This window comes from Bos indicus x Bos taurus, chromosome 5, assembly GCF_003369695.1.
Source record: "Bos indicus x Bos taurus breed Angus x Brahman F1 hybrid chromosome 5, Bos_hybrid_MaternalHap_v2.0, whole genome shotgun sequence".
NCBI lineage: Eukaryota > Metazoa > Chordata > Mammalia > Artiodactyla > Bovidae > Bos > Bos indicus x Bos taurus.
Genome location: NC_040080.1, coordinates 31,246,877 through 31,264,465, shown reverse-complemented (window position 1 = coordinate 31,264,465; position 17,589 = coordinate 31,246,877). Strand labels below are relative to the sequence as shown.

Below are 17,589 nucleotides of genomic sequence, written 5' to 3'. Positions count from 1 at the left end.
ACATTTTTTTTTGTGCTCTATCCCTGGTCTACACAAAAGAACGAGAGATCATAACCTGTCTAGACACAGCCTTCTGAAGTGTTGCTTCACACACCATCATAAAAATTGGAAGATTCTAATGGAAATCTGGATTTCTAGATTTTCTTAAAAACCAATCAGTAGATTTTGTCAATGCTGGATCCTGATTTCTGCATGAAAAGGATAGGTTGAGCCTGAGTAATAAATTCATTTTCAAGTGTGTTCAGAGGGTAGTTCACCACCACCAGTTCTTACAAGTTTAACCATCATACTTAACACTCTTTATTCACTTGTTATCTTGTTGGTTCCTTTGGCACTGGAGCTTGCCATATTATGTTTACATCACACCCATGACTGACTAAGAGAAGATGTAATTAAGTCTTGACTTTCAGTGGTAGAAATGGGATTACCATGTATCTAAAACACTATGAGTAGTAATTTCTGACTGTAGAAAAGAGGTTACAAAACTATCATTCCAAAGATTTTAATAACCATTTACTTCTAGGTTCCTGGTGGTAAAAACAATGATGAACCTGGAAGTGAATGAATGGAAACATAGAATATGATTCACACATCCAAAATAGAAGACATAATGTATTCCATCAGGCCCACATTTTAGTTTTATATTAAAATACTTGCAAGATTGTGGTTATCATTGGACTGCTGTGAGGTCTACTTTATGTAGCCCTGGTGCAAATCTGATTTGAAAATCTGATTTGCTTATTTCCAAATGCTAATTACTTTATAACAATATAGTGAGATGGCATATCAGTGTACAAATATTTGTGGCTCATTGTGATAAAGACTACAGTAAAGACCTGCTCTTGGTGATCAACAGGGGTGTTTATCTTTCAGTGCCAGTAGAAGATGGTGAAGTAAGGCTTCTCTGAAGAGGAGTCAAATTTTAGAAGAGACTTTAAACTATGTAGATAGAGAGGGTTTTCTAAGAAATGCAGGTAAGTGACATCAGAGGGCCTACTGAGAGACCTGCAATTAATTTGCAATTATTTTGGATGAAGTCATCTTAAGTTTCTTAAATTTTCTTATTTTGTGCTTAGCTGTGAAAGCTTGATTTAGCTAGCTATGTGTGTGCTCAATTGTGTCAGACTCTGTGACCCCATGGACTGTAGGTCCCCAGGCTCCTCTGTCTATGGAGTTTTCCAGGCAAGAATACTGGAGTGGGTTGCCATTTCTTACTCCAAGGGATCTTCCTGACCCGAGGACTGAACTAGCATCTCTTGCATCTCCCACACCGGCAGGCAGATTCCTAACCACTAGCACCACTTGATGTTGACAGGAGATGTATTTTATTTTTATTATACATATTAACACATTTCCTGTTTGTAACTTTTGATGATTAGTCTGCAAAAAGCCACTGAAAGAATGAATTCACTTATTTGGAAGAATGCTGTCATGTACTTCAAAAGCATTATCATGTTACCTTGTTCTGAGAGTACTTACTCAGATCCACGTATCCAATATCCACATACATTTTAGAAAACTGAGATACCAGTATAAAGCCAATGATTGGACCAATCATTGTTACTGCAAGCAAATTACCTAGAAACATTATAAAACATTTTTATCAAATGCCAATAATACATGGTTCTTATTAAATTTTTAAAAGTAATACTACTTAATATATTTCTCCAAATAACTTTTCATTAAATAAAAGACTGAGTTGAGGAGCAGTGTTATTTCAAGTTACACCCAGGGAAAGTAACCATAAAATCTACTCTTTTCTGTACATTACCTAAATACAAAGAAGAATGTCCTTCTTCAGCAAAATCATCGATGTAAGAAATCCCCAAGGGCCCAATAGGGGTTTCCCCAATTCCACGAAGCATATTACCCATGAGAACATATATCCACATATATGACCCAGAATCCTTTTCCAAACCTACATGGACAAGAGAATGCTTTATTTTAAACATTAATCTTAGCATTCCTATTAAAAACTCAACTAATGCAATTCTTTAATCATTCCATTTAAAGTGTTTTGTTCTTTTCTAATTGTAAGAATGATTTATAGTCACATTACAGAATTTGACAATGTAGAGAAACACAAAGCAAACAAGTAAAATGATCTGTAATCCCACCACACAGAGAGCCACTTCTGATGTTTGCTTATATCTTTCACATTTTTAGTGAACACAAAAATATGCCTAATATTCTTTATGTTCTTGTAGCAGGATTTTAATGACTGCATCATAGTGTGCTGAATAAGTTTCATCATTTCTTTAATCAGTCTCTTTCCTTGTTTGTTGTTTTTAGCTGCTGAGTCATGTCTGAGTCTTTTGCAACCCCCTGGACTGTAGCCCACTAGGCTTTACTGTCATGGGATTTCCCAGGCAAGAGTAGTGGAGTGCCATGGGATGCCATGATTATAATGATAAATAAATCCTTCTGTATATTCCTGATTATTTCCTTTAAGATAAAGCAATAAAAGTACAATTGCTGATTTAAGCAGATATGCATATTTTTGTCCTTTACCATCTTAAAAATTAACCTCCAAAAGAGAAATTTATACACTCTCTATAATACATAAAATGTGGCTTTTCCCTCTACCTCATTTCTTTTTATTTTTAATCTTTTCCTATCTAATAGGTAGCAAAATCTATAACTAGTACTATAATAAAAGCGATTTGTGTTTTAGTAGGTAAATAATCTTTAATTTGTGTAATAATTTGCATTTTTCATAATGAGTAAAATTACATTTAAATATATTCATGCCACATCCTCTTCTTTTACATTAGTTGCATATTTTCTTTGCCAATTTCATATCAAAATATTTCTTTTTTCTTAATGCTTCTAGAAGCTGTTTATATATTAACAATGAATTTTGTCTTACATACATGAAAATGTTTTCTTATTGTTTTTAAATAAACTTTACTAATAGATAATATAATAGTTTTTATAGATGTAATATAATTGTTAAATTTTAGAATATTTATTTGTGACAGTAATATTCAATAGTGTGAGTTCAATTCTTACCTTTTCCCACTACCTCCAATGACGTTCTATTGGGTAACAAATTTTGGTTAATCGAACAAGTTGGTAAATTTGATGTTGAATTCTCTGATGGATTAAAAGTGGTGTCTTTAGAATACCTGTAACTGTAAGAACATCACTATATTTACTGAATAGTTTTACTTTTCCCAGAAATGCAGAGGAATTTTCCCCTTTAACTGTACCATTCTCTTCTCCAAATTATCAGGATACTCTTTATCAGTTTCCCAGCCTATATGTTAGGAGAAATGATAGGTCAAAGTAAAATAGAAGTGTTTGCTAAGAAATATCATGCAGTACTCCCCAGGCAAGGTGGATTATCACATTACTGTCATCCTAAGAATTCTTATATTCTGGTCAATGTATGAAATATCTTGGTTTCAAGTTTTAAAAAAATTGCTAAGTGCATTTATTCATCCCTTTGAATTATCTTCAAAGATGGTTACAATCTAAACTTTCAAATTTAATTTACAGTCATACTGATTCACCTGCATTTTCCATCAATAATTTACTTGAATTTCTTTCATGGACACACACACACACACACAGAGTCATATGCTTGACTCCTCAAAACTTAGTTTAAAAAGTTCTAGTCTACTTCAATTTGATAAGGAAGAACTTAATTAGAACAACAGAGATGGACCTAGAATAGGTACAAATGTTGTTATTTAAAAATACATGAATGGATGTAAAGGTATTGTGCTTAGTAAAATAAGTCAGGCAGAGAAAGACAAAGATTGTATGTTTTCACTTATATGTGGAACCTAAAAAAATAAAAAGAACATATGTAACAAAACAGAAACAGACTCACAGATACAGAGAACAAATGAATGGTTACCAGTGGGAAGAGGATTGGGGGAAGAGAGAGTAAATAGGTTAAAGGGATTAGAGGTACAAACAACTAGGTACAAAAGGAATAAGATACTAAGATGTGATGTACAGCACAGGGAATAGAGCCAGCATTTTATAACTGTAAATGGAGTATAATCTATACAAATAATGAGTCTCTATGTTATGCACCTGTTACTATTATAATTCATCCACTACACTTCAATAAACAATATAAATTAAAAATACTGAGGTACCCTGTGAGTTCCGAGGGCAACCTACTGTATGCCAGGCATTATGTGCAACTCCAAATCACTAGAAATAAAACACACAGCTTTTGTTATCAAAGTATCTTATATCCTCTAAGATAAACGTATATGATGAAAGATACAAAAATGTTAATACGTCAGGTCCTGAGTTGTTGTAAAGGAAAGCAAGATGATCAACTTTGCTTGGATATTGAGAAGGGTGTGGATTAGAGGAAACTTCACAGTGAGGATTCCATAAGAAATGAATTTTGAAGATAGAAAGGAGTTTAACAGGTAGGCAAAGAAGGAAAAATACTCAAAGCTGTAGAAACACTATGAACAAAAGTATGACCTATTATGGCACATTTGGAAAACTCTAGACCTATAGTGTGGTCCTCAACCACGGGAAGCCGTGTAAAATGAAACTGGGAAGATAGTCAAAGCCAAATCAATGAATTATCTATATATGCAAATAAACCTAGGTATTAATTTGTAGGCAAGAGACTTTCAATACTTTGACTATACCAACAGTGAGAAATATATTTTGCATCACAATCACAATACATACATATCCACACACACACACACAAATTTATAAAACCAAAAAGAAAGTTTCACGGAATAACTGTGTTTTCTTCTATTCTGTTCTATTCTATTCTATCCTATCATATTAAAAAATTGTTAGTCTCAATAATCTGAATTGATTTATTGATCAACAAGTTTTTCAGGATCTGAATTTTGAAAAATACTGCTCTAGGATATTGGGAGTTTTAAGTAGGAGTAAAATAATAAGATTTTTGTTTTTAAAATGAACACCATAGGACTTCATTGCTGGTCCAGTGGTTAAGACTCCAAGCTCTCAATACAAGGGGCCTGGGTTTGATCCCTGGTCAAGGAACTGGATTTCACATATTGCAACTAAAGATTCTGCATACTGCGATGAGTATTAAAGATCTCATGTGGTGCAATAAGACCATTGCAGCCAAATAAATAATTTTTTAAAATAAAAATTACAAAAAGTAAAATGAATACTGTAGTATAGAATGTGAGTTACAATGAAGTTGGGATGGGATGCAGAAAGTCCAGGCCAGAGATGATGAGAAAGAAAAAAGGGACAACTTTGACATATAGGAGGCAGTAAAAGCAAGATTTGCTGACCACTGGTCATGTATACTGAAGCAAAGAATAAGTCTAAGATGAGATCCTTGACTTTGGTTTGAATCTCTCTGTGGATAAGTGAATCACTGCTGAAAGAGTGAATGTGAAAAATTTGAGCTGGTTTTGGCACAGAGATAAATTCAGTTCTGGATATATGGGTGGAAAATGTTTGTAGGATGTTAGACTGGAGATACCCATGAGGTGGTTGATTACATAAATCTTGAGTATAAGATAAACTCACTGTACAGTGATAGTTACATTTAATGCATGTACTTGACAGAAATCTTGTAGAGTGTAAAGTGAAGAAGATTGGTAAGGGAACTTAGGCAAGACTGACCGTATGGCGTCAGAAGCAGAAGGAAAGGGTGGGTATGATGGAGAAGCCAAAAGGAGGAAATAAATCAAGAGGGAGTAAGATGATGGAAATAAGAAGGAACAGTACCAGGAAGAAGAAAGACCTTATGAAAATCAAATATAGTAATCAACATAGTAACAAAAAAGCATGGCTGTTGGCATTGATAATGAGTAAGTAATTTATGGAGAAGGCAATGGCCACCCACTCCAGTACTCTTGCCTGGAAAATCCCATGGACAGAGGAGCTTGGTAGGCTGCAGTCCATGGGGTCGCAGAGTTGGACACAACTGAGCGACTTCACTTTCACTTTTCCCTTTCATGCGTTGGAGAAGGAAATGGCAACCCACTCCAGTCTTCTTGCCTAGAGAATCCCAGGGATGGCGGAGCCTGGTGGGCTGCCATCTATGGGGTCGCACAGAGTCGGACACGACTGAAGTGACTTAGCAGCAAGTAATTTATATCTTTAGCAGAAACTGCTCATTGGCTCTCGGTATCCATTATTCTCCCCTTTCTATGGTAACAGAATCTAGGATCTTTAGCTGGGAAATGTATGCCTGAAATAAAGTCTATTTTTCCCCAAGAACTTTGTATCTAGATGTGAGGTATAACAAAGTTCTGGCTAGCTTGAAGCCAGTAGAAGTGTTATGCTTCTGAAGATGTTCCTTAAGCCTCAGCCTGTGTGAGTTCTGTTTCTTCTTCTTCTTCTTCCCTTCTTCTGTCCTGTTGTAAGGAACAACATTGCCACAACTTACACCATGAAGTCAAGGCCAGTCAAGGCCTAGGTTGGCTACATTAACTTTTTATGTAAAAAATGAGCTCCTATCTTATTTAAGCCATCACTATTTTTGGTTTTCTGTCATCAGTATCTGACTTTAATTAAACTACACAGAGACAGGTAGAAGACTCAGATGGTAGTGGGAAAATCCATACTGCAGTGAGTTGAGTGGGGAAGTTGTGAGAAGCTTTTGGCAGGAAAGAGGTCTCTGCAGGAGGTCCCTTTGTCTCTTCACTTTAGCAAAACTACATTGTAACTAACTTTTAAATCAGGCACCCCATGTGCTACTCAATCTCCAGCCAAAGCACACCTTTCAAATGTTTTGATCACACGATATCTTACCTAACTTGTCTATTCCTTCCACAGATCAAAGAAGTAAAAATGAAGATGTAATCAATCAATCAATTAATCATCTATTAAGTAATTAACAGATGACCAGATCTCTTTCCTAGCTTTCTCTTCAGTGAACAAACTGTATGAACAAGGTAGCCTCTAAAGAAAGATCACAAGAAGTTGACAAGCCTGACCACTGTGGGGGATGGTAACAACTTTGACACTCTTTCTCAATCTCAAAGATCCCTCCTCTTTTCCCTTCAAAAACTTTTATGGCTAAACAGAATCATGGGAATTGATTTTGGAGGGATAGGAGTCCATCTTCTCCCCAGATTGTTGACATTCTGATTAAAAGCAAAGTTTCCTTTCTACCGACAATTGCCTCTCAGGTATTGATTTTTGAGTGGTGATCAGTTGGACCTGGGGTCAGTAAATAAAGTCTTATTAAATAGTACCAAAATCTTGTAGGCAAAGACATAAAATATATGTTATAGTAAAAAGTCACAAAAAGCTTTTCTACAAAACTGCATCTGATTTATTGCTATTCCTATTTCAATATCAATGAGAGCCACGGTAGATAAAACAATGAGTTAATTATTACATAGAAAGTATAATCCATTTCTATACATGCTTAGTGGACATTCTTCTTAAGGGGAATACTTATTTAAAAATAAAAAATAAAATTGTATGATTAATTTACAAGGAAATGATAATTGATAGCATAGAGCCACTTACTATCCCATGAAGAAATGTGGTAAAGCAGTCAAAATACTTCCAGTTCCCATGATAATGCAACCAATTCCAATTAGCTTCGGTCTGTGTAATTTGGCTCCAAAGTAACTCACAAATACAATCACAAGCAAATTTCCTACAAAGAGAACAAAATTACTTTTATATGATTCATTATAGCAAACAGTAACTGAGTCCACATTTGTGTCCAAGAGAATAGAAAGCCCAGGATGGATACAAATAAAGCATAAGACATAGTATGTGCATGCTAAGTTGCTTCTGTCATGTAGGTCTGTTTGTGATCCTATGAACTGTAGTCCACCAGGCTCCTGTCTCAATGGGATTCTCCAGGCAAGAATATTGGAGTGGGTTGCCATGCCCTCTTCCAGAGATCAAACCTGCATTTCTTAGGTGTCCTACATTGCCAGGTGAATTCTTTACTACTAGCACCACCTGGGAAGCCCATAAGATGTGGTCAGTTCAGTTCAGTTCAGTCGCTCAGTCGTGTCCGACTCTTTGAGACCCCATGAATCGCAGCACGCCAGGCCTCCCTGTCCATCACCAACTCCTGGAGTTCACTCAGACTCATGTCCATCGAGTCAGCGATGCCATCCAGCCATCTCATCCTCTGTCATCCCCTTCTCCTCCTGCCCCCTATCCCTCCCAGCATCAGGGTCTTTTCCAATGAGTCAACTCTTCACATGACATGGCCAAAGTACTGGAGTTTCAGCTTTAGCATCATTCCTTCCAAAGAAATCCCAGGGCTGATCTCCTTCAGAATGGACTGGTTGGATCTCCTTGCAGTCCAAGGGACTCTCAAGAGTCTTCTCCAACACCACAGTTCAAAAGCATCAATTCTTTGGCACTTAGCCTTCTTCACAGTCCAACTCTCACATCCATACATGACCACAGGAAGAACCATAGCCTTGACTAGACGGACCTTTGTTGGCAAAGTAATGTCTCTGCTTTTGAATATGCTATTTAGGTTGGTCATAACTTTCCTTCCAAGGAGTAAGTGTCTTTTAATTTCATGGCTGCAGTCACCATCTGCAGTGATTTTGGAGCCCCCCAAAATAAAGTCTGACACTGTTTCCACTGTTTCCCCATCTATTTCCCATGAAGTGATGGGACCGGATGCTGTGATCTTCATTTTCTGAATGTTGAGCTTTAAGCCAACTTTTTCACTCTCCTCTTTCACTTTCATCAAGCTTTCCTCAAAGATCTGGTAATCTAATTAGGATAAAACTCACTTACCTTAGGCCGCTCACTATACAGTTGTATGGTATTAATAATAAATAGACTTGACTTTAGATAAGAGTGAAAGGACTCGAATTACTTGGTGATATCAGTGAAGCAAAATTTTATGAAGAATTTGGAGTTGAGTCGGTTGTATTGGAATGGAGAAAAATGGACAAACTTACTTGAGGAAAGATATTTACTCAATGCATTTTTCATTCACTTTTAGCATTCTTTAAATTCTTATTAAGTACCTTCCATGGTCCTAGAAGCCAGAAGTATAAGAAAAGAATAAACACTGTATGGTATCTGCTCTAAAAGAACGTACATACCGCTGACAAGAGTAGATAAATAAACAGAGGGTTCAATCCCTCGTTGAGGAATTGGGATCCCACATGGATCATGGCATGGCCAAAGATAAAAAGCATACTTGTAAAAAATGTATGTAATCTATACAACAGACATAAATTTTGAGTCCTTTCAAATCATTAAAAAGTGGGGAAAAAAGGAAAATGGGCAGAGGCGTTAAGCAACCAGTTCATAAAATAAGAGAAATAATTCAATTTCTCAATAATTCAATTGCTCAATAATTATATAAAATCTCACGAGTATTGGAGAAATCCAAATCAAAATGAATACAACAAAGCAATATACTCAATGTTCTTAAAAAAAAAAATTAACCCCCAGTTCTATACCCTGTTAAACAGTCTGCCCATTTTCCTCTTCCCCCACTTTTTAATGGTTTGAAGAGACTCAAAATTTATGTCTGATTTATAGATTACATATTTTTTTTACAAGTATGCTCTTTTTCTTTGGCCATGCCATGCTCTGTCAGGGGACGTTCAACTTTAAGGGATCCAATATGTTGTTTTCTTCCTTTGTGAGCTGTTTCTCAAGGACTCTCTGTTCCTTATCAGTTCCTGGATAACAGGAACAAGCAGAGCTGCACGCAGGTCTCAGGCCTGAGATCATGGGAAAGAGCACCTGCTTGCATTTCCTTCAGTGACTCCCTCAATGACCTTTTAGGACTATCCATTTTGTTGCAACTGGTGGAATTTCATTCTTTTTAATGGCTGAGTAATCATTTTATTGAAGATATATAAGCATGCATTTCTGCAAATAAAGTACCCTTGTTTCACTCGAGACTTAGGTCCCCTGCGTCCTTCTTCTCGTCGACTCCAGTCCCCAGGTCCTGGCCCACAAAGACCGTGACAATTGGCGCCTGAACAGGGACCTGGTGAATGCCCTTGCCAAGTGGACGGAATGACTGTTAGGACCTATGGAGGTTGGTAATTGAGGGGCTATGGGACAAGCGGCTGGAAAGCCCCACCACTTTTCTACTTTACTTCATCATGTATTTAAGGTTCAAGGACTTTTGGTTTCACATCAACAGATAGAGGCTTGTCTTCAAACAGTGGTTGTATATAGTCCTTGCTTCCTTGATGAAGATAGTTTCAATTTAAAAATTTGGAACTGGGTTAAAAAAAAAAATGTTGAATGAGCCACAAGACTGGGAGAAAATATTCCAATAGATTTCTGGCCCTTGTGGGCCCTCATTAAAAGCCATGATCTTGCCATTTCAAGACAATTCTAGCCCCCCTGATATTCGTCAACCAGCAGAATGCTCATTATATGAATATAAATTAGATGATGAGACTTTACAAAAGGCCCAATTAGAACAACATAAAATGTTTCAGAACATTCCCACCATCCCTGCTCTGGTTGTCCCAAACACTCCTCCTCTTGTAACAGGCATGAAACAAAAGGTCCCCTCAATTCGAGGACAAGATGAATCTGATGATGATTCTTCTGATGCTCTCTTGACCCTAAAATCAACAATACTTTTTTTGATGATAATGATAGGCCCCTAACACAACACTCATATTTATGAAAACAGATGATCCACTCATTCTCCTTCATGAAAAAGACTTTCTGATTTACTGGCTTTGCAATCTCGAGTCTATGAGGCTGATGATCTTTTTGCCTTTCCTCTGTTAAAAAATGTTAATGCTCAAAGACAACTAATACCTCAATACGAAGACATTGATTTTTCTCACATGCAACAAATGAAAAAGGCTGTAACTATATACGGCCCTCATTCGCTTTTTACTAAAAACCTTCTAAATGCTATGACATCTTCTATGATTGACAAATTTTGATAAAAGCTTTTCTTAAACCAAAAAAATATCTTCAATAGATAATGTGGTTTCATGATGTTGTCTGAGATGGTGCCAATTCTAATGCTTGAGCTGGCACTCCCCCAAACCAAATTACTTTAAAAATGTTAACCGGTATGGGACAATTTGATTCGGTGGAAGCTCAGATACTATGCCCTCCTTTGTTACATGAACAATTGAAAGAAGTTGCCCTTAAAGCTTGAGATCAAATTACTCCTCAAAGAGAACCTAAAGATAGCTACGCAAAGATATTACAAGGGCCTAATGAAGCCTATGCTGATTTTTTAGCTAGACTGAGAGTTGCTATCTCCCATAGTGTTGTTGAAGAGGAAGCCAAAGTGCAAATAGAAAAGCTGCTTACATATGAAAATGTGAATCAGAAATGTCAGAGAGCCATCACTCCAATTCATGAGACCAGAAATGTTACTGATTATTTAAAGGCTTATTCCAACTTAGGATCAAAAACTCAAAAAATGCAAATGTTAGCTGAAACAATGACTGCTACCTTTAAAAAGAAAAATGAAAGATGTTTTGCTTGTGGGGATAAGAACCATTAAAAAAAGGATTGCCCTAAAACATACACACACACAAAATTAAAACTATTAAAAAACCTCCAGGAGTCTGCCCTCATTGTCGTAAGGAGGTACATTGGGCTAAAAAATGTTGATCTAAATATGATATTGAGAAAAATCCTATCTCAAAAAACTCAAAGATGGGGACTCCCTGGGTCCCCATCAACAAAAACCAGGGATAAACTCCATCTTTTCCCTCAAATCCCCAACATCTGACAGTGCTACCATCAATATACCAGCCCTAAACGATTTTCTTCTTTTTCCTCAAGCAGTCCCTTCAGGATACCCACCGGACTTTATGGACCCCTACCCCCACAAACCTTCAGCCTTATACAGGGCCAATCTAGTCTGACTTCTAAAGAAATTACTGTTCACCCTGAAATAATTGATTCAGATTATAAGGAAAAAATTCAAATTATGATGTCTTCTCAGATACTGTGACAATTCAAAAAGGGGGACAAAATTGCCCAATTACTTCTTTTACCTTACATTTCTATTAACTCCTCTAATGATATATGGACAGATGGATTTGGTAATACAGATCAAAAGCAATCCTTATGGACATCAATAGTATCTAAATATGCGTGACCAAATATAAATATCAAAATTAATGACAAAAGATTTTCTGGTCTTCTTGATACTGGATCTGATATTACCAGTATTTCCAAATATTTACGGCCCAAATCTTGGCCTATATAGAGAATTTCTTGCCAAATTGCAGGAGTTTCTCAAACCAAAATATAAGAGGTTTATCAAAGTGTCCAAATATATCCATGTGAGGGACCAGAAGGCCAGCCTAAACATTACAACCTTATGTGATAGATGCACCCCTTAATTTAATAGAAAGAGATTTACTTATACAATGACAAACAAATATATATTCCACATTTTCCCTAGGGGCCACTGCTAATTTAACAAACAATACAATTATTAAAATAACTTAGAAAAATGACGAGCCTATTTAGACAGAGCAATGGCCCCTTACAAAAGAGAAATTAGAGGCTACTAAGAAACTTATAAATACACAATTGAAGTAAAAACATATTGAGAAATCTTGTTCCCCTTGGAATTCTCCCACCATGTGTCAATATTATGTAACCAAAGCCCTTAAACCTATGAGAAAACAATTTCCTAACTTTCTTGTTATTCATTATATAGATGATATATTGTTTTCAGCTCCATCTGTTTTAGAAACTCAACAGATGTTTGACATAACTCAACAATGCTTAAAAGCTTCTGAATTAATCATTGCCCCTAAAAAGATTCAAACATCTGCACCTTACTATTACTTAAGTAATACTATTGTATTACAACAAGTTAAGTAACTTGTTGTTAATAGATAATGTATTGCTACTGCTAAGTCATTTCAGTCATGTCCGACTCTGTGTGACCCCATAGACGGCAGCCCACCAGGCTCCCCCGTCCCTGGGATTCTCCAGGCAAGAACACTGGAGTGGGTTGCCATTTCCTTCTCCAACGCATGAAACTGAAAAGTCAAAGTGAAGTCGCTCAGTCGTGTCCGACTCTTAGCGACCCCATGGACTACAGCCTACCAGGCTCCTCCATCCATGGGATTTTCCAGGCAAGAGTACTGGAGTGGGGTGCCATTGCCTGCTCCGAGATAATGTATTACTCCCCAACTAACACAGATTCATGTTAATAAATTATCAATCTTGAATGATTTTCAAAAACTTTTAGGTGATATAAATTGAATTAGACCCTCTTTAGACATTGCAAATTATCAACCGACTAATTTATTTAACACTTTAAAAAGAGATCCCAATTTAAATAGCCCTCATTCACTTTCACAAGAGATACAAGAAGAACTCTATTTATATAAAATAAATTGCAAAAGCAATTTCTTAACTCATATTAGACTTGATTTACCTCTAGAGTTATTTATACTCCCCTCTCTCCATTCTCCCACAGGACTCTTACCCAATAAAAATACCCAATAGAATGGATTTATACCCTTTTTAGAGGGACAAGGTCACTTACACCCTATCTTGATTTGATCACTCTAATCATTATCAATGAAAAAAATAGAGCTAGGACTCTAATTGGCTCAGATCCTCATAAAATTGTAGTACCTATTAATAAATCTCAATCGGAGAACACATTACAAACTTCTACCAATTTACAAATAGCCTTTCTGAAATATTTTGGAAAATTTTCATTTCATTATCCGTCTAACAAACTTTAAAATTTCTTCAGAAATACTGAATTTATTATCTCTCACATTATCACATCACAACCTATATCTCAAACTGATGTTTTCTATATAAATGGGACTAAAAACACCAAAGCCTCATTCTGGTCTCTCAAAAATATAAAGTATTTTATACTAAATTTCACTCTGCTCAACAAAATGAATTATATGTTCTCATTCATGTTAGTCACCTACATTCTTATCCTATTAATATAGTTTCTGACTCCTTATATTCAGTTTTTGTATTAAAAAATATAAAAACTTCTACCATAAATTCTAATCAATTATCCAACAACTTTTTCTTAATCTCCAATCTATTGTTAAAAACCATACTTCCCCCATTTATATTACCCATATTTGAACACATTCTTGTCTTCCTGGCCCTATGGCTCATGACAATAAATAAGCTAAGCTTGTGTCTTTTGCTACTTCTGAAGAGCAACATGCTCTATTACACAATAATGCTGGCTCATTACATAAAATTTGGACAATTCCATACCGATATGCTAAAAAAATCATTAATAATTGCTCTACTTGTAGGCCCCTACATCTTTGACCCATTACACAAGATATCAGTCCTTGAGGATTACAACCCAATAAACTATGACAAATGGATGTAACTCATTGCCCTGAACTTTCTCCCTCTTCCTTCTTATATGTCTCACTCGATACAAATTCTTCTTTTACATGGGCCACACCTCTCCGAGGTGAAACTACACGACATGTTATAACTCACCTGTTAGCTTGCTTTACAGTAATGAGAACACCTAGTTCTATAAAAACAGACAATGGCCCTGCCTATATTTTTAGACAATTCAAACAATGTTTACATTCATTCTCTATTCAACATATTACAGACATTTCCTTATAATTCACAAACACAGGACATAATTGAATGAGCACATCATACACTGAAACTACAGATAAAAAAATTTAAAAAGGGGGAATACACAGGAACACTTCTATCTTCCTTATCCAGAGCAGACTTTACTAGATTTCCAATGCAATATATTGTTTAATCCTATAACTATTGTTAGTACAGCTTTATTTGTTTTTAAATTTTAAACTTACTGCAAGGAGATATTTTGACAAAAGCAGAAAAACATTTCGAGGCATTGAAGGATACCTCCCTTCCTCTGCTCATTTGGTATCAAGACAGGTTGACTAAGCAATGAAAATCTGGAAAATTAATATCACAGGGGAAAGGGTATGCTTGTATTTCTCCAGATGGGTCCAACGAAATCAGTTGGCTCCCTCTTCGGAAGATCTGCACAGGGGAGCCACCGGCGTTCAAGATAGAGAAGAAATGGCAAAATCCCCAGGAGGAGGAGATTTCAGTACAAGCCATGGTGGCTTTAAAAATTTTCCAAGAAACGCTGCACTCAACGTCATCAACCTTATGATCTCCCTACTTGGGGACAGATAAAAACCCTTTCTAATCAAGCTGAAAATCTGGTTTCTCAGCAGGGAATGCCTTGGAATCCTGAAAATATTTTTGTTGCTATGCTTGCTTTGCTTGCTTTTGCTTCCCCTGCTCAGGCTGACTTGATTAATCACACTTATTGGGCTTATATACCTAACCCCCCTTTATTACAGGTTGTAAAATGGGCAGATATAGGACCGATCATATCCACTAATGACTCAGTACATATGCCTCCTCCTTGGAGCTTGGAGGGGCCCTCTCATCCTGAGGAAGAAGGAAGACTAATTAACATTTCTCTAGGCTATGAAATCCTTCCTTATGCATGGGCCCAGTAAAATTATGTATTAATGTTAATCGACAAACGTGGCTTTTCCTCCTGCCTCCAAAAAAGAACTTCCGCACATTGCTTGGACTGTTTACTGCCCTGTCCTTTTATGAGAACCATGTCAATACTATCAAAACTCTAGGAAAAGGACAAAAATAGGAATGTAAGGGCTTTACTTCTAAGGACTTTAAATATACTCCTGTTTATTGGGATAGATGTCAAGCTAAATCAGGGAAATTAATGTTTATGGCCAATTACACCATTGATGAAAGTGAAAGTGGAGAGTGAAAAAGTTGGCTTAAAGCTCAACATTCAGAAAACGAAGATCACGGCATCCGGTCCCATCACTTCATGGGAAATAGATGGGGAAACAGTGGAAACAGTGTCAGACTTTATTTTTTGGGGTTCCAAAATCACTGCAGATGGTGACTGCAGCCATGAAATTAAAAGATGCTTACTCCTTGGAAGGAAAGTTATGACCAACCTAGATAGCATATTGAAAAGCAGAGACATTACTTTGCCAACAAAGGTTCGTCTAGTCAAGGCTATAGTTCTTCCTGTGGTCATGTATGGATGTGAGAGTTGGACTGTGAAGAAGGCTGAGCGCTGAAGAATTGATGCTTTTGAACTGTGGTGTGGACTCTTGAGAGTCCCTTGGACTGCAAGGAGATCCAACCAGTCCATTCTGAAGGAGATCAGCCCTGGGTGTTCTTTGGAAGGAATGATGCTAAAGCTGAAACTCCAGTACTTTGGCCACCTCACGTGAAGAGTTGACTCATTGGAAAAGACTCTGATGCTGGGAGGGATTGGGGGCAGGAGGAGAAGGGGATGACAGAGGATGAGATGGCTGGATGGCATCACTGACTCGATGGACGTGAGTCTGAGTGAACTCCAGGAGTTGGCGATGGACAGGGAGGCCTGGTGTGCTGTGATTCATGGGGTCGCAAAGAGTCGGACACAACTAAGGGACTGAACTGAACTGAACTGAAAGGTGAATGAAAAATGCATTGAGTAAATATCTTTCCTCAAGTATTTTTGTCCTACAGCTATTTCCTAAGGCTGTAGGAAAAACAGCCAAAGATGTCAACATTCACAGATAGTACGTTGTGTCCTAGGAACGCATTTAAACTTTGAAACTGCAGGGCAACGTGTATTTGTGAACCTGGAATTGGGGTATGATGGCTCAGATAGTGAAGAATCTGCCTGCAATGCAAGACACCTGGGTTTGATCCCTGGGTTGCAAAGATCCCCCTAGAGAAGGCAATGACTACCCACTCCAGTAATCTTGGAGAATTCCAGGGACAGAGGCGCCTAGTGGGCTACAGTCCATGGAGTCACAAAGAGTCAGACACAACTAACACTTTTGCTTTTTTCAAACAGTAGAACCTAACAAACATTGCTTCAAAACTGTTCCTCCCTCCCTAAAATATCAGAATCATAGTCTTCTCTCCAACCTTTTTTTGCACTACTGCATCTTGAGAAAAGGAATGTTAAAACCCTGCAAAATATTAGTTCACAGACAGCGAGCTTGTATAAATCAGAGCTGTTTAACCTCTATACTTTTGACATTTTGGGCTAGGTAATTCTTTGTTTTGGAGCTGCCTTGGGCATTGTGGGATGTTTTGAGGCATCTCTGGCCTCCGCCACTAGATGCCAGTACCATTCCCTAATCCTCGGTGATGACAACCAAATTGTCTCCAGATACTACCAAATTGCCACAGCAGGGGTGTGGGGATCCTTACCTCTGGTTAAGGATCAGTGGTGGAGAGCATATACGAACAGTTTTCACCTCTGCAACTCTGATTACTAAATAATAAAAATGCATGTAAAACTTACCAATTTCAAAGCTTCCATCAATTAAGCCAACAGTAGAAGATGATATGTCAAATCTCCTTTCTATTTGAGTGATGGAACTTTTCATAATGACTGCACCCAGTGCCTTAGAAATAAAGCTGAGTGACAGGGCTGCCAAAAACATCTAAGGAAAAACAGGAAAGGGAAAAATGATTAATCATAAGATCCCATAGTGCTTATATATATATATATATATATATATATACACACACACACACACACACACAGAATTTGAAAAGCTTCCTTCTTTACTTAGTATTGAATGTGTGTGCATGTGTGTGTTAAAAGAATACTCACTTTCTCCTATTTCAATTGGTACTTCTTAGTCCTTTTAACATTAA

General features: G+C 37.0%; 1 protein-coding gene across 1 annotated transcript in view; it reads right to left on the bottom strand.

Moving 5' to 3' along the window:
- LOC113892546 (solute carrier organic anion transporter family member 1B3-like) overlaps positions 1–17,589 on the bottom strand; it is a 73,245-nt gene that overhangs the window by 24,476 nt on the left and 31,180 nt on the right. Inside the window, exons 3-7 of the mRNA XM_027541479.1 lie at positions 17,231–17,372; positions 7,459–7,591; positions 3,013–3,134; positions 1,772–1,918; positions 1,480–1,578 (exon numbers count right to left, since the gene is read on the bottom strand). Of these exons, the coding sequence (XP_027397280.1) occupies positions 1,480–1,578; positions 1,772–1,918; positions 3,013–3,134; positions 7,459–7,591; positions 17,231–17,372 (643 nt within the window). The remainder of the gene's footprint in view (positions 1–1,479; positions 1,579–1,771; positions 1,919–3,012; positions 3,135–7,458; positions 7,592–17,230; positions 17,373–17,589) is intronic.